The 27,555-nt window shown below is 39.8% G+C and overlaps 1 protein-coding gene across 2 annotated transcripts in view; it reads left to right on the forward strand.

Annotated features, from left to right (window-relative positions):
* Positions 1–17,587, forward strand: part of cnot6a (CCR4-NOT transcription complex, subunit 6a) — a 38,529-nt gene extending 20,942 nt beyond the window's left edge. Inside the window, exons 6-15 of one of the 2 annotated variants that reach the window (XM_036127579.1) lie at positions 762–948; positions 1,124–1,209; positions 1,302–1,406; positions 1,592–1,678; positions 2,200–2,357; positions 6,177–6,331; positions 7,562–7,716; positions 7,919–8,149; positions 11,330–11,532; positions 13,078–17,587. In XM_036127579.1, coding sequence (XP_035983472.1) covers positions 762–948; positions 1,124–1,209; positions 1,302–1,406; positions 1,592–1,678; positions 2,200–2,357; positions 6,177–6,331; positions 7,562–7,716; positions 7,919–8,149; positions 11,330–11,532; positions 13,078–13,293 — 1,583 coding nt within the window. In that variant the 3' untranslated portion in view covers positions 13,294–17,587. The remainder of the gene's footprint in view (positions 1–761; positions 949–1,123; positions 1,210–1,301; positions 1,407–1,591; positions 1,679–2,199; positions 2,358–6,176; positions 6,332–7,561; positions 7,717–7,918; positions 8,150–11,329; positions 11,533–13,077) is intronic. The other variant, XM_036127580.1, reaches the window with a different exon arrangement.
* The last annotated feature ends 9,968 nt before the right edge of the window (positions 17,588–27,555 follow it).

Genomic DNA, 27,555 nt, shown 5'->3' on the forward strand with positions numbered 1-27,555 from the left:
TGATACCATTATTCATTTTCTAAAAACTGCAGATGCACCCTTTGCAACAAACGTTCCAAATGTCTACAAAAGACATGCTATGTTATTGCATCTTAAACAATAAAATTTTGATTTTTCTTTTTTTTTTTTAAAGAAATTGTTTATTTTTATTTTACTTACATGTTCTGCATGTATTTCTGTAACTCAGGAAATAGGATTAAATAGTTAAATTAGGTATCTGCAGAATGTGCCAATTTTGTACCCGATTAATCATCATAATTGATTAATAATAATTGAATAATGGATAGAATATCCGATTACTGAAATCATTGTTCGCTGCAGCCCTATTGCTTTCAGAACCGTCATAGAGTTAATGTGGAAGTATGACCTGATTTTAAAATAGCTTTGATGACTGAAAACTGTATTTATTGCCAATTTTCTTGGCGCTCCATAATAACTAAATTACGTCGGAGAGTTGCCTTAAGCGGCAAGCTGCTTCCTTGCCAGCAACATCAACTTTTAATTCAGTTACAAGAACTATAAGAACGTTTTTTTGTTTTTTTATCGATTCTATATATAATGAAGCTAGATCTGTTTGTTTTGGGCCACTTATAATGTTTGCATTATGTTATAGTAATTTAAAATGATTGATTGGTTGAAAATCCCTTGCTTTTTATATAATTTTATTTATTTATTTTTTTACCAGTTTCTAATCAGTGTATCCAAAAAGTGTTAAAAACAACATTAAAGGTGTTAATTTTCGCCCCTCCCATTTCCGCCAGGCCGAGTAAGGAGTCTCAGCACAGCCCTGTGGTCTCTCACCCACCTCACTGCCCTGCACCTCAGTGACAACTCGCTGTCACGCATCCCGCCAGACATTGCCAAACTACACAACCTGGTGTACCTGGACCTCTCATCCAACAAGATCAGGAGCCTGCCGGCGGAGCTCGGCAACATGGTGTCTCTCAGGTCAGCCATGCCGCCTCGCATAATGCAATTAGCGCAGAGATAAAGAAAGCGGTCGCCTCAAGCTGCCGGCGCTTTAGCTTTTGGCTTCTGCGTTTACAATTAAGGCAGCTTGCTAACTATTTTCCAAGATAGCGACAATGTTTTTCTTTTAATCTAATACATCTGTCATTTGCAGGGAATTGCTTTTAAATAACAACCAGTTGCGAGTTCTCCCATTTGAGTTGGGAAAACTTTTTCAGTTACAGACACTGGGGTTAAAAGGTGAGTGGCTTGCCAATGATTTTTTTTTTTTTTTAAGGCTTGAAGTCTTGTTGTTTTCTTGGCAGTTTATTCAGGCTGATTATCTCTTCCAGGAAACCCACTTGCACAAGAAATTATGAGCCTCTATCAGGAACCTGATGGCACACGGAGACTGCTCAGCTACTTGTTGGACAATCTGGCAGGGGCTATCAAGCGCAGTGAGTATTGATCATCCTCTGCTCAGCCAGAAGCCTGTTTTTTGGTTATTTTTATCTGTGATATTATGCACATAAAAATATAGGTTGATTGGTTTATGTATAAGCACTCTCCAAATTTCAACAGTGATTTGACAAAGTTCTGATGAATTGTTTTTTGACGCTTGTTTTATTCTCATACTGACCAGCTTTTCTGGTTTGCTCAGTACCAACAGAGCAGCCACCTGCCAGGTCATGGATCTCACTCCAGGAACCAGACCGAGCACATCCAGCGAGTAAGTCTGACCTGCACACATCGTAGCTTTTGAAATATGTTGAAAATGTGTTTATTATTCTTTTGTTCCTCGTTTCATGTTTTTTTTTTTTTTTTTTTTTTTTCTCCTTTTTTACATGTAATTGTTGAGGCAAGATTGGGTTTATTTGCATCTGCAAGAAGTTGATGCAGTTTGCTGCTGCTGGTTAAAGTCCAGCACTAAATTAAGACGAGCATGTATATAAATGTAGGACTGAAACGTGATATACATTTTTTTATTTGATGTAGTTCAATTTTAAACAGCAAAATAACCAAGTCACTTAGTTAAAGTGCTGATGATGAAGCAATATTGGTCTAATCTTCCATATATTTTGGTCATTTGGGCAACTCCTGGTTCCATGACTAAGTTTAGAGCAACTAATGTCACAGAGTTTTTTATTTTCTTATTTTTTTTTTCTTTCCTGTTTAAGTCTGTCACATGTAAGGATCAGGCCCATTTTGCTCTGTTAAACTAACTGTTTTTTTTCTGTTTCCCTTTCATAGCACTATTCTCGGTTATGTGTTACAATGTGCTGTGCGATAAGTATGCCACACGACAACTATATGGCTACTGCCCCACCTGGGCTCTAAACTGGGAGTACAGGAAGAAATCTATAATGCAGGAAATCATGGGCTGCAATGCAGACATCATCAGTTTGCAGGTAAGACATGAAGTATTTTAAAGTAGTTTTTTTTTCATACCCTGCTCGAAGTTAAAGGAACACTTTGAAAACACGTAAGCTCTCAGTTGCAAATGAAATTGTGCTGATATCCATACTGCTGTGGGATGGGTAATGTGTTGGTAACGATCGGGTGCCTCATCATTTGATGAAAATGATCCAACAACTAAAGGCTGAATCCGAAGTTACAGGGAACGTGAAACTGAACAAAACGACGCGGCATGCTGGTCCAATTTGCTGAAATGTCATTGCGGCAACTCAAAATGGTCCTCAGTAGTTTGGATTGGCCTCCAGGTGTATGCTTGTCTGACAACGTCGGGACATGCGCCTTATGAGATGAAGGACGGTGTCCTGGGGTATCTCCTCCCAGATCCTGACCGGACATCACCACTGAGCTCCTGGACAGTCTGAGGTGCAACGTGGTGGCATCAGATGGACCTAAAGTGATTTAGATTTAGTGATTTAGTCCCAGATTTGTTGTGTTGGATTCAGGTTAGGGGAACATGGAGGCCAGCCATTAGTATCAATTCCTTCATCCCCCCAGGAGCTGCCTGCATACTCTTGCTTCATAAGGCCGGGCATTATAGTCCATCTGGAGCAGTGAGCAGAGGGTCTATTAGAGGACGCTGGGCCCTCAGACCGGTCTGAGGGCCCAGTTTGTCCACAGACATTCACACCAGTGGCCTGCTGGAGGTCACTTTGCAGGACTCTGGCAGTAACCGTCCTGTTCCTCTTTGCACAAACGTCACGATACTGGTCCTGCTGACGGGTTAGGAATAGCTCTGTCCTGTAGAATCTCCTCCATGCTGTTAAAGGGGACATATCATGCCCTTCAATTCTTCCTTTTCATATTAAAATTATGCTCCAGGTCGCAGAGCATTCGACTCCACCTCGTTCGGCCATTTTTGTAGTCTGCTGGGGGACGGTGTAATGAATTGTGTGGGTTCATAACCCAACAACCGAACATTTCCACTTGTAGCTCCCGCGTCCTTCAGCGTGGGTTACAAAATCACAGCAAGAAATAAAAATGTCAGATTCACAAAATTGGTAAGCAGGAAATCCATGTCTTTGTTTAGCAGTTTTGCAGCTAAAACTGATGTAATTGTTCAAAAAACAGAATACAGACCAGAGAAAGCTGAACAGCTTAAAAAAAATAGGACCCAAACAGAATATAAAGATATCTACGCATCAAGTTTTGTGCATTCTAGAGACTCCAAGTCCACAACAAAACGTATCTAAGGGCTAAAACGGTGTATTTTGCATGGTACGCCTCCTTTAAGATTGTGCTGGGAGACAGTGACCTTGACCCTGGTCAGATGCAAAGCTACTGAAAAGAGGTAAATAAATGTGGAGGGGAAAATGTCTGTGGCTTCAAGCTGCAAAACCATTTCTGTTTTTGGATCATCTCATTATTGACCCTTTAGTGGACCTGTTGTTCATTTCATGAACGCCGGAAAAGCCGACTCTGATTAACAACCCTCTTTATCACTGATCTGACCAGATTTAACTGACTTGATATTATAATCAATTTTCTTTAGTATTTTGTTTTTTTTTTTTAGCAGTGTACATATATTTGTTTAGTTTGTATACAACTTTTTGTGAAAAGCTGAAATTTTCTCCCCTTGAGGTGATGCTGTATGCAAAGCCTTCACTCAAAAAGCTCCCTTTGCGAGACATATATAAACGGGTCAGGGTAATAAATATCACTGACGTTTAACAGGACAGTAGGCAATAAACGGGGGAAGAATGATCATTGTTGTTATTTTCATCCTGTTCAATTATGTAGGAAGCTGGATTGCTTGATGCTTGTTGCTCAGCTGTGTTGGTTGAAAGCTTTCCCTTTCTTTTTATGTCCGAGAAGCCAATTTAACAAGGAGCGTACTGCTACGCTCACCTGCCCATAAACCAATAAACGTTTGCTAAAGGCAGTTCTGGCAGCACGTAGGCGGCTCTCACCTTCCTGGTGAAATTCTTTGTTTTGTGCGGTTCTTCTGAAGGAGCCAGTTTGCAAAGTTCATAATCTTTCTGTTGAACGTCTTATAAGTTTGAATACAGTTTCAACCAAATGTTTCTTTTATCATTGTTTACAAAACGTTAACAGCTAAAAACAGGGAAAAAATGGATATAAGGTCATAGGAAAGTTTATTCTTTACAGTTCATAAATGTAGGTAGACAGTATCAGATTAAATGTGAAGCAAGTCTATGAAATCAGTAGTTTTTAGCTGCGGTAACATTATGTAACAGTCTTTTATGTGACCTAACTGGTTTTTCACGTCGTCTTTCTAATATAATTGAGGATTTTTTCTAAACTGTTTTATAGACAAACCCCACTAAGCCTATTTTTTTATTTTTTTTGACATGGTGAAATGTCATCAAAACTATGAAATCTTGTCTTCATTCCCATAAAGGCAGTTAAACGGGATCGTTCCTTTTTTTCCTTTCAAATTATTATTATTATTATTATTAAAAGTGAAGGATAACATTTTGTGTCGTGATGTGGCAAGAATTTCGGACCATTGTGGTTTCCCTTTGCAGGCAGCGAGGATAAAATGAATCTTCAAAAAGCCTTTCTTGTGCGGCTATAAACTCCGACGTGCGGCTACATTTTAAAGTCTATGCTCTTTGAATGTTGAAACGTCCCTGCTGTGCTTTCACTGCCTTCTGCTGCCGTCTGAGACGACGTGTTCAACAGGCAGTCGAAAAACGGAGCTTTTAATTGTGCTTTTACCAAATAGGGTTTCATTTCATTTTAAACTTTAATACTAACTAAATATGAATACATTTTACCAAGTTAATCATTAGGACAAGAAATTTTGGCTTATCTGCACCATTAAAGTTAATTCAGAGATCCTCCATCTCTCTGCTTTGGCAGATCAGGACACATATATCTAATGCTCCACTATCTAATATCGTCATATCAGCGAGCCGATCGCCTGAGATTTCATTCCCCAATTTCACCTGAGAGAACCAAGTTAGTTATTACGCTATAGAAATGAAGGTTTAAAACTCATGTGTGTAAACTTTGCCGTTAATTTAAGAACTACATGATTATCGACCGTAAAGAGAAAACAATCAGCTGCCAAGACAAGGACAATGAAGGGATTATGAAATTATTCATATTTATGCATCAAACAAACAATTCCACACTTTTTATTCCATTGAAAACAAAGTCCAGTAAAGAATGTGCTGTTTGATGCAGTAATCAAATGATAAAAGTGAGCTTTCTAAAATGGGTGGAAAAAAAAACATTTTGTTTTTAGTTCCCTCATATGCTAATAGATATTGGAGTGTTTGTACAATCATGGAAATTGCCAAATTTCTACATTGTTCTGTCTTTTATTAATTCTTTTTTTTTTATTTGAACAATTTTATCAGATGCCGAGGACTATTTGCACACTTTTTAGCTTCTCAGTGAGTGTCAGTCTAGTACATTCACTTTATCTGAATATGCCTTATTATTTATGAATAAACACACAGTAATTTCCCACTTCTGGTAAGTCTGCTCTGCAGGTTAACTTTAAATGTAATTTTTTTTTTGCCTTTTGCATTATAAGGGTCTACTCCAGGAATGCTCATTCTTCGTTTTTTCCATGCATGTCTTTGGTTTGTGTCTGTGTGCTATATGTGAATCCTGAGCTGGATTCTCACCAAAATTTCATTATGGTTACATAATGACAATAAAGGCTCTTCTTTCTTTAAATTTCATTGCGTTGTCATTTAGATTATCCTTGATCTGCCGTCTGTTCCAGACATGTGCGACTTTCCATCAGTAATTATTTTTAATCTTTGTCGGTTTTCCAGGAAGTTGAAACGGAGCAGTACTACAGTTTCTTCTTGCCGGAGTTGAAAGAGCAGGGATACGACGGGTTCTTCAGTCCAAAGTCACGAGCCAGAACGATGTCGGAGTCGGATCGTAAACACGTGGACGGATGTGCAATCTTCTTCAAAACGGAAAAGTAAGTGGTGGCAACATTACTCCTTCAAGGACCTCGGAATCTTTTTTTTAAAAACTAATACTTTTGAAATAAATACTTAAAATGTTCTTTAGCCAGAATTGAAATAAGGTTCCTCCTATGAGTATTTCCACCAAAACAAGCCTTGAAACTTTTGGCTACGATTTTTGTGAATCCAAACTTGGGCGGCCACAGAAAATTATTTTTCTTTTTTAAAGATGTCCATGGACAGATGTCTTTTTAATAATTCCAAATATTTTATGATTTTTCTTTCCTCCAAAACAGATGTTTCATTTATTTCTTCAATAAATGTTTTCATGACCTACATCATGCAGAACAAAATGTGAACAGTTTTTCCTTATAAAGTATGAATTATATGCACTGCACCACTTCTATCATGGCAGAATAATTCAAATTAAGCTCATATTATCTTTGCACCTACAAATAAAACAAAATGGTGACAAACCTGAATGTAAAATATAATGCTTGTAAATTATTAGACTGAAGTGGAAATAAACAAAAAAATTGTCCTTGAACGAAACCTTTAACTTTAAACAGACTAGTTTATTAGATGGGCGTGTTATTTAGGGATTTTCTTGTTAAGACTTGATTCATTTAGATTTTCACATGATCTACATGATTAAATGTGGTTAAAGCAGGATGAAGTGAAAGTAATTTGGGCTTCTGCTTAACGTCTGCGCATTTGGCTGCCTGCTGTGTTAATCAGACGTGTATGATGAACAGGAAGACTCAGCAGACGGACAACGTGTCCAACCTCACCGCATTCAGCAGTCTTTAAAAAAGAAAAATCATTAAACGTTCAGTCTCTGTAGCTCATGCTGCAGTCTGCCGCTGCGGTCCGCAACTAAACTCAGAGAGAACCCAGACCGCCATTTATAATCTCTTAATCTGACGTTATTCCATACTTGAGACCATTTCAGCCTTTAGAAAACTTTGGAAAACGTTTGTATCCAGTTTAAATCTACTTGATTAGTGAGTAATCAGACGCTCTGTCGTGTTTGGTTTGAAATGCTCACGCAGAGAGAGCCGAACCCGGCTTACTTAAAGGCACAGACACTCGAGTACTGCTGCGTTCTGCAGAGAGAGGACTTTTCTTTTTTGTTCTTTAATTACCTGAATTCAGCACGTCACAAAAGATGTTCCTGGTTTTAAAAGTATTTATCATCCTATTTCCTTGAAAATGTTCTCTAACTTTTCCTTTTGACGCTCTAGGTTCAGCGCGGTGCAAAAGCATACAGTGGAGTTCAACCAGCTGGCCATGGCTAACTCCGAGGGCTCAGAGGCCATGCTGAACAGGGTGATGACGAAGGACAACATCGGAGTAGCTGTACTACTTGAAGTCCGCAAAGAGATGTTGGAAATTTCTTGTGAGTAGCCCTGTTTTTTTTTTTTTCCCCCCTAATGTTAATGATTCTTGCACCATCTGCATCTTAGCCTTGCTTTTATTATTGATCCTTACGAGGCTCTTGTTTCTGACGCCCAATGTTGTCGTTTATGGAGGTCCTTGATGCATAAATAACTTTTCTGCCTAAAGAACATGCTTTGTACATATGCTTGTGATCTTTCCAGCTGGTAAGTCACTCCACGGCCTTGACAAGCAGCTGCTGCTGGTTGCAAATGCCCACATGCACTGGGATCCTGAGTACTCGGACGTCAAGTTGGTCCAGACCATGATGTTCCTGTCGGAGGTGAAGAACATCGTGGACAAGGCGACGCGCAGCTTCAAGCTGTCCACCTCTGGTGAGACCAGCGCTATTCCGCTGGTGCTGTGTGCTGACCTCAACTCCTTACCTGACTCTGGTGAGTAAATATCACCGTTAACTAGTTACTTCCATTGTGTCCAGTTGGTCTTAAGGCAAGGGCATAATCTACGGTTTCTGATGCATGTTCAGGAGCTTTACTGACTTTTCTGTGTTGCACTGTTCCGTGTCGTGCTGACCGTTACTCATAAAAAATGAGTGTAACAGAGTAATTTCATTGTAAATTTGGCAACTTTCGGCGTAATGGTCCATTACGCTGAAATGCACCGGCGAGAATCCTGAGAAAACAAAAAATGCCAATAAAATTCAAATTTGTGAATCATGAATACAGGCTGTAAAGATGCAGGGTTCCACAGTTTGAGGTTGAACTGAGAAATGCTTAAGTAGACTGAAATTAAACCTGGAACATTAACCAGATGGGATACCATCATTTGCTCATCTTAAAAGGTTAACGTTTGATTCTGTCATGCAAGACGATACATTTTGTGACAATAAAAAAATACAGTATAATATTTTAACCTTTTGAAATCAATGTTTGTGTGAGGCAATTTTTAAAGAAGCTATAGGTAACATATTTACTGTAAAATCAACCTGAATCATTCTCATTTGTCACCTGGGATGGAAGTAACATTCCCTATGAACAATCGGTCCTCTGCATCAACAAAGTCTCAGTTTTTCTCCTTTCAAACCTAGAGGTACGATCCGTAGCTACTTCGGTTCAGAGTGTAGCCAGTGTTTACTTCCTGGTTCCTGAGCCAATCATATGAGAGTTCCCAGGGTTTCCAAAACAGAGCGCAGCATTTGGTATTTTATGGTGGCTAAAGAGCAGCAGCCTGCTAACAGAATACAACATCATATACCTGTCCTGTGTAAGTAAAAATTCAGTGGAGTTTTACAGCCGCAAGACCACTGAGTAAATGGCGGGTCTCTGTGAAAGGCATCGTGTATGTGTTGATCTGATTTTAACCATCTGATTTTACCCAATAACCGTCATTATTACTTATAGTTCCTTTAAATTCAGTACTAATCATTAATGTGAAGGTGTCTTAAGTTTGACATGAGTCTGTTATTGTCCAGTTCTGGCTACGTTATGTAAGCACTAAGGCTGCATGATGCCAGGAAAACACTTAATCGCAACATGGTTGCTGAAAATTGTGATATTTCAATGGTTAATCCTAATATTTTAGACGGGTCTTTTTCCATTATAAAATGTCTCCAAAACACTCCATGTTGGTTAACATCTAAACCTGTAAAGAAATACTCAGTGGGCATTAAGAGACTGAACAGGTTTGCTGTGTTAGCTGACTAGCCTGGCCAGCCAGACTAACTTTTACTGCTCTCATAGAGGGCTTTTCCTGGGGCGCGGTTAACAGGCGCAAAGTAAACCGATCAGAGAAACTGCGGACGTGATGTAAAAAAGGCACAACCAGACTTCCACTGTCAACGTTTCACAATATAATTCAACATGGCGGCCGCGCTGCTGTTTTAAGGACATTCCCAGGTCTTTTAAAACAGAAGAAAGCGCACTAGCAAACGAACGCTGCGTAGCGGCGGCCATCTTGTTTGTTTTGGCTGAAGGATTCTCTGGTGCTGCACGTCACTCAACAAATAAAGCCCTCCCACGCATGTGATTGGTCGGTATCAGGACAGAGGGCTCTATGGGAGCAGTTCCAGACTTGGTTCGCTGTGTAGCAAAGCAAAAGCGAAACCAAGTCTGGCTGGCGGCTATTAGCTGACATCAGACCCATACGCTTTTATCTTAGTTTTGCAGCAGCAAGAAATTGTTGATATTGAAGATTACACCATGAAACCTCTCCTGCTGGCCTAATTAGAGGAATCCATTTAAATTGTTGGAAGGGGTAAAATGTTTTCTTTAAACTGACTCAAGGTGCATTTCAACTGTAAGAACCTTTTCAAAGAACAGTTGTTTTCTGGAGGCATTTCCTCCAATCGACTGCATCTACCAGGGTTAAAACAGAAGAGTAGATTAGAAGGTGAAAAGAGTTTAGCCAATTTAAACTGGTTGTAGGGCACCAACCCGTCCATCAAGGTCTTGTACAGGTCAAGGGTCAGGAAACTGGCCACAGATATCTTTGCAGCGCCCACACATCCTGGACACAGACTGTTTAGACTTTTGCCTTCAGATCGGCGCATAGAGACCCATGAAGACAATGAACACTCTGCAGCCTAAAACATTTGTGTGTATATGCACGTATGTACATATTGTTCTTTTTTTTATCCTCTAAGGTTTATATGTTTAAGGGCTGCCGCTACTGATTATTTTAGTATTCGCTAATGTTTTGAATTAATCAATTAATTTAAAAAGAGATATTCTTAGTAAATGAACTTACCACAATAAACAAGCATTTTGAACTTTAAGAAAACATTTATTACACATTTTAAATACAATGTAAATGACACACATAAACAAATTAAGGCTGCAACTAAATTATGTTTCCGTGGACAATTTTTTGGGTTAATGGATGAAAAATCCATTAACCCAAAAAATTTTCTTTATTTTTTTTTCTACAGAATTTAAAACAGGTGAAGCTAAAACTGCCACATGAGTTCTTAATAGAGCATATTTACAGACAAAGAAGGTTTTTTATCTTAAATGCAAAATGTATTTCTTTGTACAGCTCTGCCTCATTTAATGGTCTAAGCGGGATGTTCTTTTAGCAAAGGCCGCGTTTTAGAGTCAATCCTCCAGTTAATGATTACTAAATTAGCTGACGGTTATTTCATGTTATAATCTTATTGTTTCAGTCGTATTTATATATGCTTGGTGCCTGTATGCTGTCGGCGTGTGGAACTGAACTTGTTTGTGCACGCCATCTTGGCCAGTAAAGCTGACTCTGATTCAACATGTTGTCCTGTTTGAAGCATCAACACTAATGAAGTCTGTGGTTTTTAGGAGGTGTTAGTCTCCGGGTTAGTGGAAGTAAATCACATAAACTGATAATTTTGTGTGTCTGTGGAAACACGCATGATAAACCAACAACTCAAAAGGTTTTCAAAATCTTAAATTAAAAAAAAAAATCCTGTTTGTTGACCATTAAAGTAATCACAATGATTTGTGTTTTTATTTAACTTGCCAACCTCTAGAGTTGGCCGTTTCTATTTATCTGTCATAATACGAATCCCGGCTGCTCTTCTTAGCGTTCATACAGTTAATCGGCTGATTTCCTCTGACTGCCGCCTCCTTTCTGCTTTTCTGCAGGTGTGGTGGAGTATCTGAGTAGTGGTGGAGTGGACTGCACCCACAAGGACTTCAAGGAGCTTCGCTACAGTGACAGCCTGACCAAATTCAACTGCAACGGCAAGAGCAGCACATCTAATGGCAGGATCACCCATGGCTTCAAGCTGAAGAGCGCCTATGAGAACGGCCTAATGCCTTACACCAATTACACCTTTGACTTTAAGGTAATTAGATAAAGGAAACACAAACTGGTTCGTTTTTTCACCCTTTAGTCCTTTTCCAGAATGGGATGATAATACAGCATAAAAACTAAATGATTGGAAGTAGGGAAAAATTAATAATTTCTTATGCATTTTAGAATTTATTGTGGATTTTCTTTAATCTTAATTGGGTCAGAATAATGCACACATGCTCCAAAAAATGCAGATATTCTCACTAGAGCTTGACGACATATAGAAAAAAAGTCTTATTGATCAATATTGATACTTTTCAAAACGTGTATCTTTAGTGCAGCCCTAGCTGTTTTATGCTGTTGCTTAATGACGTATTCTTAGATAAAGATCACACAGACACCGAGTTCAAACTCAACCCTTTATTCAACCAACATTTTTTTATCAAAACTGTAGATTTTTTTTTTTTTTTTTTTTTTAATAAAAAAGATTGTGTGCTCTCTGAACTCTTTAAAAGGGGACGGAGCATTCCTGGGTCTGTGTTGTGATTGGTTGGGAGAACGTAACGCCTGTAATATTAAAGTACAGGGCTTGAATGCAAAAGGAAGGAAAACTTATTCTATTGAACTTTAAATTTTTTCCTATCCCATCACATGTCTATCTATATATATATATATATATATATATATATATATATATATATATATATATATATATATATATATATATATATATATATATATATATATTGTTATTGAATAATCGTTAAGCCCTAATCTGCAATAATATTTGGACTAATTGTCACCTTGTAAATTGGAGCAAAAATAGCAATCAACAAGGTCGATGTTTGACTACCTTTCCTACCAGAATTGCTAGATGTTAAGAGGTTATTTCCTTGATTAAATTATTTTTTTCTCCTAACACAGACTCTGCTTTTCAGCATAGTCAATGTATTTTCGACAGAGTTGAAGTTCTTGCCATTTCAGGAACCTAACGTTTGCCTGCATGTTTTTAAAACCTTGCATTTGTCCGAGATTTAAGCAGCTAGCTTGTTTTGTGGTGAGGTTGGATGACTTGGATCCAAAACAGACCTTTAGCATCACCATACTTCACCGTTGATACAGTATTAAGTTTAAAAGCCTTAACTTTTCTCATCCAGGGAGTCTTCGTGTCCTTGTGCCCTAAAAGCTAAATCCTTCTCATCTCACCGTCAAAGTCTCCTGACCGTATTCAGCCTGTTCCTGTGAGCAGCTGGGCTCTTTGAGGTGTTTTCTTTGGAACAATGTTTCTTTTTTTTTTTTTAGTTGCCGTCCTCAGTTCATGTCGACGGTAAACTGCCTTCACTGCGGATGGTGACTCTGTTGTTCCTGCATCGTCCAGTTATAGACAGGCTTGATCCTTGCTGTGTCCTGGGATCACAGTTACGCTGCAAGCTTGACAATGGCTACAAAAAGTTCTCTGCAACTTGCTACAAGACATTTTCTCTGTATCATTGCTGACGTACGCCTTTAAGGGAAAGGGGTTAAATTTGTGGTTAAAAGCTGAACAGTTTAGCAGCACTTGTGTCTTTTGCTCACTCAAAGTTTTTCCGTCTCACAGGGTGTCATCGACTATATTTTCTACTCCAAGCCTCACCTGAACGTGCTGGGCATCTTGGGCCCCCTGGACCCTCACTGGCTCGTAGAGAACAATGTCAGCGGCTGCCCACACCCCCACATCCCCTCTGACCACTTCTCCCTCTATGCTCAGCTGGAGTTGCTCCTGCCCAGTGTGCCCTCCCAGGTCAATGGGCTTCACCTGCCGGCGCGCAGGTAGTGAGACCCTGCCACGCCACCAGGGGGAGCTGCAGCCACAGCTTCTCCCCTCTACCAGCTCTTCCCTCCGCCACCTCTGGAAGACCGGAAAAAAACAACAACAACACGACCTGTAAAAATACTCGTACAGTGAGGTTTGGCTGACAGGGATTTCGTATAAAAATGTTATAGATATTCTATATTTTTCTTTCTGTTTTTCTTTTTACGTCCTTTTTTTAACTGCTTGGGTTCAGTCCTGTTTATGTATCACATGTTTTGGACTCCCTTCCCTTTCCTTCCCATCCGGTTCACAAACCCCCTGCATACTTAATTTTTCTGTCTTTAAAACTCGGGGGGGATGGTAGCTCATTCAGACCACTCACGCCAGGCTGCGTGTGTGTGTGTGTGTGTGTGTTAATGGGGGAAGCTTAAAAGCGGCTGAGTGGGTGACATTTAGCTGAGGAGCTGCAGAGCTGTCTGTCTGTCCCTGTATAAATCTTAAAACCAGCAAAGACAGCAGACGTGTCAAGCCTCGGCCCTCCCGCGTTCGGCTCGCGCTCGTTATCCATCCGCACTTCCGGGCAGCCGGCGTAAATCCTCAGCCCCCGTAAGACGCGCGCACACTTGCGAGTCGGGTCGAAGCAGCTTTTTATGGCTGGATAAGCATCCCAGCGAGCGGGGCGCCAGCAGCTGATCCGAGGGGATATAAATATATATTTTTTCCTGCTGTCATTCTGTGGTGCTCAGGCCTTTTTTTTTGTGTGGTCACGGCCTCCCGCGGTGCTACAAGACAGTCCACACCTCTGACCCCTGGTCCTGGTGCATTAGAAGCAGAATTGTGGTACGTCGGCGGCTCAGAGACGACCGTGAGAACCTGAGAGCAGCTACCATCCCCTTTTTGCAGACAGTTGCACCCCGGCTTGTATAGTTGTTACGCTAGTCATGTGCTTAAGAGCTCACGTGGCCCAAATGTCACCCTCTTTTTTTTTTTTTAAAGTAAGGAGTGAGGGAGTTAGTCCAATCGGTAAAGCGGTGGGATGAAGGGGGGGCTTTCACAAACCCATTCGACTAACGAGTAAAACCAGCATTCCTCTCACTATCAGGAGAACGACCTCCAACTTCACTCATGCAAGCTGTCTCTCACACACTGAGGTAATTTTCAGGCAGATGTGTAGCACTGTCTAAAAGGCCAGTAGTGACCCCCCCCCCCCCCCCCCCCAGCCATAGTTCACACACACAGAAGCAGTGATTTTTCACGAGTGTTTGTACAGAATAGAAATCTAGACTCAGTCTTTACATGATTGTATATGAACCACAAAAAAAGACCTGTTTTCTGGCATTTTTTTTGTACGAAGAGTAAATTATGGTCAGATTAAGAGGAAGAAAGGAAGAAAAAGAAAAAAAAAGATTGTATTGTAAACTATGGCTAAATTTTTATCCAGTTAATGTTAAGAAGAATTAATATTACCAGCTTGTACAAAAGACGTCGGAGGAGGCTGCTCGCCCGCGTTCGCCGTCGCTCCCTTGCACTCCCCAGAGCTCACCTGTAATGCATCAGTATTGCTTTTTTTTGGTTGATTTGCTACGATGTAAATAGACGGCCAATTTCTACCCGTTGCTTTCGGCCCATTAACAAGAGCCAGCGATGCGGATCCGCAGCGCGCCGTTCGCATCTGTTCACCCGGCTCCAAAGCGTAAGTGTAAACGACACAACACGGAGGAGTCCCCGCGCGTACGCCTCGTACTCACTGTAGCAGTTGATGTTGTCTTGCACTATTTACACGCGCCGAACGCCCCGAGCAGCCTCCTCGGCTTTTTATTTTTAAATACTGTCGAGACATTTGTGAAGATTTTAATGTCCTTTTTCTTTTTTTTTTTTTTTTTTTTTTTTTTTTTGTTAATGTTAATTTTTTTTTAATGAGATGTGACGATGTAATGATGATGTGTATATCCTTCCTATTCATTGAGCTCTCTAGTAATCAGGTATGCTCCATCAACTCCCCCACTCCTCCGCTGTAAGGAACACGAGCGGGGTCTTTATAAATTCACTCAGATTGTTTGCCCCCCCCCAAAAGCCCCTCCAGCTTCCTTCTTGGCCACAAGTAACCCTGAGCTTATCCATCACCCCCCCATCATAAAACCACCCAACCTCAGAGCTTTTCTGCTACACTTCCCAAACTCTTGTTGTTTTTTTTTAATCTCTTTGTCCCACTTTTTTTTGTATAGATTTTCTACCCTTGTCATTGCAGCTATAGTGCCATTTGTGGACCACCCCTGCACCATGCCTTTGCACTGGAAAGGGTGAAGGAGCCCATTTGTTCTCTTTGTACTGCCGTTTCCGTCTGAAAGGCCAGGCTGTCAAGTTTCTCTTAATCAGATTTTTTTTGTTTTTGTTCCATCTCAAAAGCACGTTGAAATCGTTTAAATGTGAGATTATTATTATTATTATTTGAAATGCACTTAAGCTATTCAGATGCAGCTCATGTGATTCTCCGACAAGAACTCTTTACATGTTGAAAAAGCAAGAAGATGGGAAATATCACCTTAGTCCCCGCGTCTTGTTCCTGCCGTCTTTCCCCGCTCCTGCAGTGAAAATCAATGTGTCCAAATTGATTTCTTTCCTGAATGGCATTAGTATTGTGGTAGATTTAAAGGGTAGCTTCTTCCTTTTTTTTTTTTTCTTTTTTTGTCTGATTTTTATTTCTTTTTTGTAAAGTGTGAATAAAAGATGTATTTCTTGTTTCCTTTCTAAAAAAGAAAGTCAGTTTTTGGTGTTGATGTGTAAATCATAATTTCTACAACGACGACGATGATCTGCTGCATTGTTTTTTACCTTTCTTTGACCTTTCTCATCCCTTCCACCACAAACCAAATCCTCTTGTCGAAATCATGACACACGTCTCGATGGGTTGATCGGAGAGGTCGAACGTTCCCTGAAGATGCGTAGCGAGAAGGAAGTAACGGTCGGCGCCAGTGGGGGAAAAAAAAACAAAAACGAAACACACACAAAAAAAAGCCACAAATTTCCGCTTTACTTTGGATGTTTCTTTGCACTTTGCTGGAGAGTGCTGGTGTCTTTAGGTCAGGACAGCAGAGCTGTCCCACTAGTGGCTCCAGTTCAGCACTAGCGAATACTTTTTGACGGGTGTTTTAAAAAAAACAAAAAAAATTAATAAAAAAATAAAACCGTGTTCATACGGAAAAGCTAATGATGTGCCGCTAGACCGGTCCTGTGATTAAATCTTTTTTTCTTTGTACTACTAGTCCCATCTCACTCTGATCACGTGCTTTCAAGTGGCTCGATCTGTTAAAATAGTGATAGTTCTCATTCACAAACCTGTTTCTGTTGCTTTTCTTGTTTCCTCTAAATATTTGTCAGATTAGAGCTGAATTTTGTCGCCATTGCAAGCTTTCTATTTGTTCAGGATTAATCAACTTGGTGATTTATGTAGTTATTTTTTTTTTTTTTTCCCACCTCCTGGCTGCATCTTTTTGTAACGGTGCAAACCAAAGCTGTTCTGTTGTAGACGCAACTCTTACACCTTTCGGCTCTTTTTTATTTTTATTTTTTTTAATTTTTTTAATTCCTCTCACTTTGAAAACCCGAACAGCCGTGTTCATGGAAAGTAAGGCTTTAATAAAAGCAAAGTCGTTTTTTCCCCCCTCTCTGATCCCATTGAGTTTGTCTTTCGATCAACTAAACCTTGCAATAATAACCAGAAACATTCATTCACACGTTTTGTTTTAATCTTTAAAATGTAGCTGTTTCATCCTTCAAACTGTTTTCCCCCCCATCCTAAACCTTGCCTACCTGCGTTGTTACCTGGATCACCCCTCCACTCCTCCTCTCTGTTTTATCACCCATTTTGTATATTTGCTCATCTCCTTGCCAATTTTAGTGGTAGTTGTTCAATGATCAGGATTGTCTATCTGTAGTCAGCTGAGTACATATATTGATCTGTGTCACTGTGTTTATGCACTGGACCAACTATTGTTTACCATTCATAAAATACCAGCAAAAAAAAAAAAGGAAAAAAAGACACTTGCACAATGTTGTAGAATGTCCATTAACCCAGATGAGAAATCAAGGCAGCTGTTTTCAAATCAACACATACTGTTTAAAACTGAAACTGAATGGTAAACAATGCTTTCTGTTGTATCCCTTAGCCGTCCTTTTTATTCTCTTTGGACTAGTTTTATTCTTTTATTATATATATTTTTTTCTTCTGACTACAGGTTCTGCTTGTTTCCTTTACACCTACCTATGTATTTTCCTACTTCTGGTTGAAAAATAAATTCTGTATTATCTGTTTCAAGCTGTGTCACCTCCAATTCTTTGCAATGGATATTGAAAATAAATTCTATATCTGTTCTTGTCTTGCCTGTGTTTTCATCCTCGATCTGTTTCCTCCAAGGCTCGCTTTGTCAATGGAGGCATTATGCTTTCATTGCAGAACTTTTTTTTTTTTTTGTAACATTATGGCACTTTTTAATCCCAAAGACCTTCAATTTTTGCTTGACACAATTTTAGGAAATACTCGATTACCATCTCAGGATACTTGCAAAAGTATCCGTCACCCCTTGAACTTTCTCAGGATATGCCAGAAAAATAATTTTTCTTTTTATTGCTGGGAATTAATTTGACAAATTAACATGATGTAGTGCATCCTTGTGAATAATGGACCTTAGGGACTTCTGTTAGATCTCAGTGCAGCATTAGATGGAGTTGCCCACAATATTCTCTTAGAAAAGCTTGAATGTGCTGTAGGGATAAAGGGAACAGCACTAGGCTGGTGTGAAGATTTTTTGTCTGACAGATTCCAGTTTGTTAATGTAAATAATAAATCACACTGCAGGGTTACTAGTGGAGTACCACAGGGTTCAGTGCTTGGGTCAGTTCTACACTATCTATCTATATATATATATATATATATATATATATATATATATATATATATATATATATATATATATATATATATATATATATATATATATATATATATATATATATATATATATATATATATATACTTCCAATTGGTAAAACTGTCAGACAGCATGGACTGACTTTAAATTTTATTCTATCAAGTTCAGACAGGACAGAAGTCTTTGGAAAAAGAAACTGCGTAGTCGATCCTTTATTTTGGTTAACATTAAATTGTCCTCGGGTAATAAAGTAAAAAATAAACCTGGTGTTTTTAACCAGGACATGTTATTTAAATTCCATATTAAACAGGTTTCTAGGGTAAGATTGTCAAATTTTGAAACATTCTGTCCAGGAGTGACACTGAAAAACTAGTCGATGCATTTGTCACTTCAAGGCTGGACTATTGCAATTTTATTTTTACAATTAAGGAAGCCAACAAAATGCAGTTAAAGGGATCCATGATTAGTTGAGCATAAATATGGTGTAATTTTCCTAATAACTTAAAAATTGCGGCTTGTGATACGTAAAAACTCATAATTACTTCAAACAAATTGTTTATCCTTTGCAAGCCACCAGAATTGACAAAGACCCCTGGATAGGTGTTGAAACGTCTTCAGAAAGAACTGAAGGACCCACGTTTTTGCTCTCAACACTTCTCTCCAGAAGACTTTGTCATTTGTACGAACAAATTGATCAATTGTCTGACAGATTCCAGTTTGTTGATGTAAATAATAAATCACACTGCAGGGTTCAGTGCTTGGGTCAGTTCTACACTATATATATATTAGTAACCAAGCAAGCTAAAAACAACTGCCGTGCAAACTATCTTTATCCATAAAGCCTCTAAACCCCGCCGCCTTGCAAGCAAAAGATGCAGGGAGAAAGAGATAGGCAACACTGGAAGCTCTTTTAAATAACAAAGCTGCTACTGCCACTGCCGCCGGTAATCACAGAATCAACACTGGACCGAAGACCAGACCCTAAACAGGTGTTAAAGGTCCAAAGGCCGGACCCATCAGATCCGTGCTTCTCTCTTAGATAAAGCCACTAAAGGAACTACTTCTTTTAGTAATTCTTGTATTCATTCAGTACTCCTGGATCAGTGTCACTGTCACTGCATGCATGCTGCACATGAGGGATTGCTGCAAAGTCAACAGCACAATGCAGACGACAGTCAGTGTCACTACGTACTTGTCCAGATTGAGTGAATGCTGCAAACAAGTGACTTAATGCAACCTGCTGGGTTTCCTTTGACAACTTTTTAACTGCTTTCAATAATAAACTGAACTTGACTAAGTTGTTTGGTAACTTGAATCAACTAGGGGTTGACTTGGAGTCTTCAGTGTGTTTGAAGTAAATGTATTTTTTGTATGGTGCCTTAAGATGTGATGTGAATTTGCACTATATAAATGTACTCAACTTAACTAAATAGTCCTATTTTGATTAATTTATTGAATTGTTGAATGATTAATCGAGACATGTTGATTGAGAACCTATTCTCTCTTACAACAATCTACAATCCCTACATATTCATAACAACAAAACATAAAAACTTACAAGGATGTGCAGAACTACATCCCTGTATTGAAACGCCCTGCTTTCATTTTCTGGCCAAAAAGCAGACTCCCCCAGTTTTCGAGCTATAATTTGCGCACACAGTCCCTGCTGTGTCTTAAAGTCTTAGTAAAATACAAAATATCAACAGAGATTGACCTTAATTTTTTTTCCCTGCACTCTGGTGAAAAATACATGTTTTTGCTGAAGTCCAACATGTTGCACATTTAGCAGGCTGGGGATGATTTCTTTGTGATATTTGTTGTCACTTGGGGGAGCCAGAAGATCAGCTTTGGATGAGCAGCAGGATCTGGTCAGCATACACGTCCGCCCTCTGACAGAGCTGACCTTTTCACACTGCCAGGTATGAAACAGCGGGGACTTTTCACCTTTAACAACTTAAAAAAAAATGTTTTCCATCAGACTACAATAATTATATCTCAAGGCTTGCATTAAAGGAGAACTGATGCCGACATCTAAGTTAAACAAAGCATAACCAGGAGGTTAGCTCCTCACGCATAACGTAGAATACAGTTTCATGTGCACAATATAACATTTAATCAAGATTTTTGTTTTTGCTCATTGCTTGTTTTAGCTTGTCAGGTGTGAAGCAGTGCTATTTTTTTTCCCTCTGCTTTGCATCCTTGCAGAGAAAATGCTCACTTCCAGCCTAATGTTCAAACAAAACAAACTATTAAAATGTCACGCTGAGCTCTTAAAAGTTATCCTCTTTAATTAACAAATAGACCCCCTGATCCTATGCTGCCTGGATTTTTAGCTTTTCACCTCCAATGTTTTTTGTTTTTTTGTGTGTGTGTGTGTGTGTATGCGTGTGTGTGCCATAGCGACTGAGTGTGTATTGTGTGTATTCAACTGTGTAATTCAGTCAGTGTTTGGCCCACCTTACACACTTATTATTCAGGTGGAACAGGAGATGGACAGCTAGATTGAAGTTTCCTCCGCGGTAATATTTGTTGCTGCTGCGGTCTGTTGTGAAGAAAGAGCTCAGCCGAAAAGCAAAGCTGTGGATTTACTGTCTGTACTCCCACCCCTGCTCATGGTCATGAGACAGGCAGCGAGATCCCATATTCCAGGGGGAGACATGAGTTTTCTTTGTAGGGTGGGGAAGAGAGGGATGTCTGCTTTCTTCCTGGACTTGTTGCTCCCATGACCTCATCTCAGATAAGCTAAAGTTGGTTGGTTACGCTTGGTTGTGAATGGATGCTAGTGTTCCCAAAGTCTTAAACATGTAACTCTCCAGAAAGCTTCAACCTGCTGCAGATAGATTCTGTCTCATCGTAGGTGATTTTTGCAGCTCTCCACAAAACAATTTGACTGAACGTCAACCCTAAGCAGCCTTTTCGAAGTCTTGGTTTTGTTCTGCCTGATGTTTGCGTCACATCAACAAAACACCAAAGACTTTCACATTTCAACCCGCTGTTCTTTCCTATTCTGTGCTGCTTTAAGAAAATTCAAGCACCGCAGCATCATACACACTCCACCGTGTTGCTAAGCTGACACTGCCTTACGAAGAGCTCTACATTGGTTCCTGTGTTCACATAATCATGATAAAGAAAAAGCAGTGCTGCTCTCATATATGCAAGTTTTTCTCATGAAATTATTAAATATTAATGTCTATTGGGCTTTGCATTCAGAGACATTTTGCAGGATATGTTCAGTTTTTAAATATTTCACAAAGGTTCTGACGATTATCCTTGTTTATTTTAAACAAATAAATTGCACATTGGTACAAATGATTACGTCTCTTTAGCAGATGTATGAAGCCCGAGGGCCATGGCTCACACTAAAGTTCAATGTCGCTGTTTTATCAGAGGCAGCGTTTTAGAAATGATGAGAGGAACAACGATAAAGCAAAACCCATTTCATCCTATTGAGCCGTCCCTGTTCTCTTTCTCACCCACAGCCTGAACTCTATAACAGGATTTTCTCCATAATAACTGTGAAATAATAAGCCCCTCTCTTGATGTCCAAGCATTCCCTTTTATGGTCGTCTTCTTTCTTTTGGAAAAAAAACTAATGCCAGAAAAGCCTCTTTTAGTTTTAGTTTAAAGCGGAAGTTAAATTGAAATAATCTGATTATATCAAATTACTGTGTGAAAGAATGTAGACTGTCTCTATATAAATATATCTTAACAGCTCGAAACTTTATGGGATTTGGTTTCTTATACACTAAAGACAATATCATGACACTATCAGTTTGTATGAGACAGACATCATAGCAAAACATTTATCAGAAAAAAAAACGTGAGCTAGTGTTGGTTTATGTTTTAGCAGAGGAGGTCCTATATCATTTAAAATTGAAATAAGCCTAAACTTTTCCCATTTCAGGTGCGTCGGGATAACCAAAATTGTTTCTGCTTGTTGAAAGCGACGCCTCAAACACACGGCTTGCCTGTGTGACATCATGGGACGATCGAAGGAAATCAGTGGGTACCAGGAAGACACCCATTGTCCTCAGAAGTCTTGTTGACATGCCTGCATGTTACAGTTTTAACTAGTCAAACAATTACACTCACCGGCCACTTTATTAGGTACACCTGTCCAACTGCTCGTTAACGAAAATCTCTAATCAGCATATCACATGGCAGCAACTCAATGCATTTAGGGCATGTGGACATGGTCAAGACGATCCGCCGCAGTTCACACCGAGCATCAGAACGGGGAAGAAAGGTGATTTGAGTGACTTTGAACGTGGCGTGGTTGTTGGTGCCAGACGGGCTGGTCTGAGTATTTACGAAACTGGTGATCTGCTGGGAGTTTCACGCACAACCAATCTCGAAAACCAGAGAATATCCAGTGAGCGGCAGTTCTGAGGGCGCAAATGCCTTGATGATGCTAGAGGTCAGAGGAGAATGGCCAGACTGGCTGGAGCAGATAGAACGGCAACAGTGACTCAAATAACCACACTTTACAACCAAGGTATGCAGAAGAGCATCTCCGAACATTCTCCTTTTTAATTTTTCTTTCAAACCTCAGTGAGAAGAACATTTTGTAGACGTAAACTCCGAGTGTTGCAGCTGAGCCTTTGGCGCTGGTTAGCAGACCTTGAGGGAAGTGAGCCACCATCTCTCCTCCGTCGGGGATGTGCGTGATGAAGAAGAAAAGAAACTAATCCAAGAAATGCAAGCAGACCTTTACCAGATGCCCACAGGAGAGACACAAAATCATAATGAGACTGCAATCACTCTGCGGAGCAATAGCTATAGCTGTTAGTGTTGCATTCTGGTTTTAGCTCTTTACCCAGTGTAAATGAAACCTTATTTAACAGAGCCTGTGTTCAGAGGGCCACGTTGTTTAGCGTGATTCCCCTGAAATGGACTGTGGCAGTGCGTGCAGTTCTCACCTGACTCTGCTCAGACGGAAACAAGGGAGTTTAAAAACATGCTGTTTTTATTCTGTGGAGCTAATCTGTTTTAAATTGGAGCTCGGAAGTTGGAAGGCGACATCAAGGGCTTTCCAAGAGGCAGCTGTTCTTATGAGGCCGTGAACTGGTTCTCGTTTTAAATACACTTTTGTTTTTTTTTGTTTTTTTGTTTTTTATGATGAGCAGAGTGTTCTCCTGTGTCAGTGTGTAAGGCTTGCAGACAGTTTAAAAAAAAACCAAAAACAAAAACAGATCTTTCTGTACCATGTTGCTACAGGCTCTTCTGTCTGGAGTAGACGTGGCGTCAGAAACTAAAGTTCTTTACGCTCTCTCTCGCTCTCGTGATTCTTTTCTTGGATCTCCTTTTGTCACTCCTCCCTTCTTCAACCATTGTTTTTAAAGTAAATTCCTCTAAAAGTCCAGCAGAAGTTTTTTTTTTCCTGCAGTGTGTGTGTGTGTGAGTGTGTGTGTGGGTGTGCTGTGATGATGACTGCTAGGCCTGTTTCCCGTGTGATGTTCAGCCAGTTCCTCCCAACACTCCCTCCATAAACTACTTAGGGCTCCATGCTTGCGTATTCAAGCCGTAAAGACTCAGAAACAAGCACATAAACTCTAGCTATGCATGCCTAACCGGGCCGAGGATGAGCCAGACCAGACGCACCACTGACACAGAGGGATTCTGACTGGAAAGGGTTGGAGATTTTTTTAAAATTTTTTTTTACTGAGTGAATTTGACCTCTCTGAGCTCCGAACAGAGAGGGAGAGACTGATGCAATCTGAAGCAAATCTGACCAAAAGGTTTTACTGCGGATAGCATAACACCTGCTGATTTGTATCCCTGCAAGTACCACATGTTTTCACTTATGTGTGAATGTTTTTCTTCCTTTTACCCTGTTAAGGTTTTGCAGCAAGGCTTTGTGCTATGGCAGAAAAAGGAAAACTTAACAGCTAGCATAAGAAGCTTTGCATGCAGGGTTGCAATTTGAAAACAATAGTTTGACACATAATAATCCCACAAAATATCTTACGTGAAATTGTATAATTAAGAAGCCTTATTGTAAACTGTTTTCTGTATGAGCTTAGTCCTCCAGAGGTTAAAAGGTAAGAGTTGGGGTACCCTGGATGAACCGACGGTTCCAGGACAGCTTGGAGACAAAAAGGAAAAGAACACACAGACGTTTTTAAAAAGATTTATAAAAATTGAATAGGTTCATCAGTTAAGGAAACAAAATATAAGATTTATATTCAGATGTTATAAGATATTCTGGAGATACAGTTAAATTGTTACTTATCTTCACATTATGTTAACATGCTGTGCTTTTTCACAGTGCCTTACAAAAGTATTCACCCCCCCCCCCAATACTTTATTGATTTTATCTTATTTTATGTTTTGGATCTGCACAAAACAATCCAGGTTTTAAAAGTGAAAAGGGAAAAATATATACAGTGCTTTATAGAAAATACAAAGAAACCAAAACACAATCGGCATATTCTTATTTATTCAACCCTTTTGCTATGAAGCCCCTAAAAGGTTCTGGTGTAACCAATTACCTTCAAAAGTCCCATAATTAGTTAGAAGAAGTTCACCTATGGGCAATCTACGTGTCACATGATCTGTCAGTATAAACACACCTTTCCTGAAAGGCCCCAGAGGAAGCAGCACCACTAAGCAGGAGGCATCACTCCATGAAGAACAAGGAGCTTTCCAATAAGTCAAGTTGTTCAAAAGTACAGGTCAGGGAGGGGTTATCAAAAATATCCAAGCTTTGATGTTCCCCAAGAGCATCATCAACTCAATCATCTTCAAATGAAAAGCACATAGTACCACGACAAACCTGCCAAGATAGGGTCGCCCAGCCAAACTCAGGCCAGGAGGGCGTTAGTCAGAGAGGCAGCACAGAGACGTAAGGTAACTCTGCAGATCTGCAGATCTCCACAGCACGGACTGGAGGATCGGCCCAAATGAGCACAACAAGCCGTATTCTCCACAGAGCTGGGCTTCATGGAAGAGCGGCCATAACAAAGCCATTTCTTGGTGTTAAAATTAGGAAGGTATATTTTGAGTGACCAAAAGAGCATGTGTGCTACTTCCCAAATGTATGGAAGGGGCGCTCCGATCAGATGTAGCTAAAACTTTACTTTTCGGCCACCAAGGAAAACACTATGTCTGGAGCAAAAAAACAGGCAAACAAACAAAAAAAAAAAAACACACATCCATTCATTCCAAGAACACCACTTCCACAGTGAAATATGGTGGTGGCAGTATCATGGTGTGGGGATGGTTTTCAGCAACAGGGACTGAGAAAGAGAGCGGGACAGAGGTTCACCTTCCAGCAGGACAATGACCCGAAGCATTCGGCTAAAGCGACAGTCGATGGGTTAAAGAGGAGACATTTAAATTTCTTGGGATGGCCTAGTCAAAGTCCAGACCTCAATCCAATAGAGAATTTGTGATTAGGCTTGAAGATAGTTGTTCACAGGCAAAAACCATCCAACAAGAAGGAACTGGCGGATACTTTCTCAAGGTACTGTATGTCGCTATAACTGCCAATCAGCGGCTAGCAGGTGACATTTCATTTATGTTTGACTTGTCTGGAGTAACATTTGCGCATTAAAAACTTACCGGAGACACATCTGTTTGATTCATTTGAGCTTCAATTGCACCAAATACACCAGAACTTTAGCATTATTAGGTATAAACGAGCTTGCTCAGGATAGTCATGTTGTAATCATCACCTACTGGTCGAGTTTCCCAGTTTTTGGGTGGTTTGTTTTCTTTTGTTGTTACTGGACACATATTTGGATTTTGACAGAAAAATGTGAGACAAATTAAATCTAAAATGTATGGAGTTCCAAAGTCCAAGCCTAAAAATACTTTATGTGTTCAACATGTGCGCTGATGAAAATAGATTAGTAGAAATTTTGTGAATTTCTCCAATGTGAGATCAATAAAGCCTATCTTTTTGTGAAAGTTTGCCGGGTAATGTTTTACGACATGTCTTTTTGTGTTTTAAGACAGAGAGCAGGCCGACCAGGTGGCACTCTGAGCTGCTGTGAGGAGCGGCTGTCAGAGTAGCGTGCTTGTCCTCGCCAAACCAGGACACTGAATAAAAAGGAAAACTCAAATTGGAGCATCAAATTGGTCATGTGTGAATACTTTACTGCTTAATGAGAAGTAATACTAACTTCTAGCGTTATAGTTAGGTTGTTTTTTCCAGTTCCTTTATTTTGACTCCTCCAAAGGATGTTTTTTTTTTTTTCATCCTCTAAGTTTTATCCTTCTGATTTTGGATGAACATTCTTCAATATATTCACGAAGACATGTGCTGTTTATGACAGAGGCCATAAAACATCCGAAAATGTCTGCACGAACCTCACAGACAGCTTAAGTGTCTTTCCTGCAGGCCAGTTTTGCTGCCTGGTAATGAAGAAGTTCATGTTTTCAGCTGTTAGTTCTGATGAAACTTATGCCATTCGGCTAAATTTACCATCTTAAGCTGGTGACTCTTTCTTGCAGTCAATATCCATTACAGAAAGACCCTGACATGTTCTGTGCACTAAATCAGAACAGCTAAGAGATCCCACTTTGTTTGTTGTTGTTTTTTTTTAAGGAAAAAAAAAAGTAACTTAACCTTGGCCTCCAGTGCGCATTTTGCAGGAGAACATTGAGGAACTGACGAGACACGTAGAGCCGACAGATGTAACGAAGATGGAGGATGCGGCAACCAAACAACCTCACCGCCTCGCAAACTGCAGACAGGAGGAACCTTTTTTGAGCAGCAACAACTGTGGCGCCGACACACCAACACACCGCAGAAAGAGAGAAAACAAGGCCGTTTATCTGTGAAGTCATGCCAGGAATTGACAGCATGAACTTTGTGGAAAAACAAACCAGAATACTTGCCCTGATTTTTGTGTAAACAAGGCGATATGATGTTGCCGTGGTTCCACGGTTTGTTTGTCCTGAAGTGTGAGAGATCAACAAGGAAACGCCTGTTTGTCATTATGCTAATTGACCGTATATGCCAAATATTAAAGAAAGGTTTGCCAGATTTCTTTTTGGGAGTAATGTTAAAAATGTGTTAATGATAGCCTTTAAATGCTAGGAAGGAACATGTGCTGATAAAATTATCCTAGGGCTCTGACTCTTTGGTGCTAGTATGAAACACGAGAAACGGGCATGGCCTCTTTTATTTCTCTATCTCTTCCAGTCCTTATCAATGTGTTTTAAAACTTAGATCTTCTGAGAAACTATGCTTTGGAGCGAGATAAAATGTCATCATCATTTCACAGTGAACTTCCACCATATATGACTGCATCACCTCTTCGTCTGTCTCCAGCGGTGTGAGGAGGCACGAGGATGAAAAGATATTCTCATGAGAACATTTATACCCTTGGAAATTGATCACATTTTG

The sequence above is a fragment of the Fundulus heteroclitus genome, chromosome 23 (assembly GCF_011125445.2).
Source record: "Fundulus heteroclitus isolate FHET01 chromosome 23, MU-UCD_Fhet_4.1, whole genome shotgun sequence".
NCBI lineage: Eukaryota > Metazoa > Chordata > Actinopteri > Cyprinodontiformes > Fundulidae > Fundulus > Fundulus heteroclitus.